This window comes from Cyprinodon variegatus, unplaced genomic scaffold (genome assembly GCF_000732505.1).
Source record: "Cyprinodon variegatus isolate N-32 unplaced genomic scaffold, C_variegatus-1.0 Scaffold167, whole genome shotgun sequence".
In the NCBI taxonomy this organism is placed as follows: domain Eukaryota; kingdom Metazoa; phylum Chordata; class Actinopteri; order Cyprinodontiformes; family Cyprinodontidae; genus Cyprinodon; species Cyprinodon variegatus.
This window is the reverse complement of record NW_015150620.1, coordinates 1,281,744-1,283,363: the sequence shown is the minus strand read 5'-3', so window position 1 is coordinate 1,283,363 and position 1,620 is coordinate 1,281,744. Positions and strand designations below refer to the sequence as shown.

The 1,620-nt window shown below is 37.3% G+C and overlaps 1 protein-coding gene across 1 annotated transcript in view; it reads right to left on the bottom strand.

Moving 5' to 3' along the window:
- The window catches only part of LOC107086936 (ribonuclease inhibitor-like), a 6,780-nt gene extending 6,736 nt beyond the window's left edge, over positions 1-44 (bottom strand). The window contains exon 1 of the mRNA XM_015378228.1: positions 9-44. Within this exon, the coding sequence (XP_015233714.1) occupies positions 9-44 (36 nt within the window). The remainder of the gene's footprint in view (positions 1-8) is intronic.
- Positions 45-1,620: the final 1,576 nt, after the last annotated feature.

Here is a 1,620-nt window from a genome sequence, read left to right as displayed (position 1 = left end):
TGGCAAACTGAGCCAAAAAGCTCTGAAAGGTTAAAGAATATCATTAGTATCATAATGATTTCTTTCAATATATTATTTGTTTTTTCTGCACTTCTGACTGAAATAAAGTCATAATTTCTCCATCATTAAATCTCTGTAGAAATCTTCTTACTGCTCTGCAGACGTTCAACCAGCTCCTCCTGTTTCATCCTGCTTAGGAAATTCAGTGTGATCTTGACCAAAGCCTCTCTGCTGCTCCTCATATGCTCATCATCCTTCCACTGACTCTCTAAGCCTTCTGGTTCATCTGGACTCAGAACCTTCTGGATCTTCTTCAGCTCCTTCTTCACAAAACTAACAATGTTTTCCTCCAGCAGCTGAACAGGAGAATAAATGAAGGACACATCAGACTGAAATCATGGATCCAAACATTAGATCCATGTTGGACATACATGGGACTGACAGTCCCATGGAGAAGTAGTTGTACAGTAGTTCATGTACAGACCATAAATATGGAGTCCAGCTGTGTTTGATGCTGCTGGGCAGATGGACCACTGGGAACCTCTGAGTTCTGCTGGTTCACTCTGTGGAGGAACCAGGAAGCATTAACTCACATTCTGTAGAACAACAAAGACCAAGGTCCTTCTGGTGTCCTGAACCAAAAGCTATAAATGGGGACACCTGTCACCAGAGAGGAAGCTCCTACCTGTTCAGAGTTTGGATTTCTGATGCTCAGACTGATGTTAAACATAAGTGAAATTAATTGATATTAATTCAAAATGATAACTTTAAGAAAGTAAATAAAAACTGAAGATAAGAAAATAAAATTTTCTTATTTCCTCAAGTGACTTGGTTTGTTTTGCTCTTTACCACCGACAAAAACTTGCCTTAAGCATTTGTGTTTTCCTATTTATTTACAGTATCACACTTGAACAGGAGAGTTAAACATGATCAGATTAAAGGATTAAACTGGTCATTTATCTTGGTTTGCCTCCTTTAGTTATTTGATTTAAAAGTAATCTGATTCAACATATGAATTAAAACTGAGGGAGTAAAACACCAGAAGAACAAACTCAGAAACAAAACAATCGTTTAAAGTCTAAACTAAGTACAACTTAATCTGTCATTGACTGTTTTTGTAAAATGTTTAACCTAAATTCTGGCTTCAGCTGAAATCAGTCTGACCCCTGCTGGACCACCAGGTGAACTACAGACCTTTAGAAAACTTCGAACAATGTTTACGCTGAACTCACAAGAGACTTAATAATTGAAAAAACATCCAGTAAAAAACAGTTTGAAAGGAATTAAAAGGAATAAAAATATGGAATCAAAACATTTCAAACGGAATCAGTTCAGTTTCAAACAGTTAAAACATTTAGACAGAGCTCACCTCTTTGCAGCTGAAGGTCGGTCTGATTTAAAATCGATAAGACGAGGATTTGACCTGTCGCTCTTTAAAGATAAACAGCTGGGTTCTGGTTCTGGTTTGAGGTTCTGTTGGATCCTGAAGGAAAAACCCTGAATTTAATCTCAGTCTAATAATGTATTTAAAGTTAAACAGTGAAGCCCAGAACTCTAAAGTGTCCCACAGTGGCTCTAGTTTGAAGTGGATCCAAATATTCCTGGTTTCACTGTAAACCG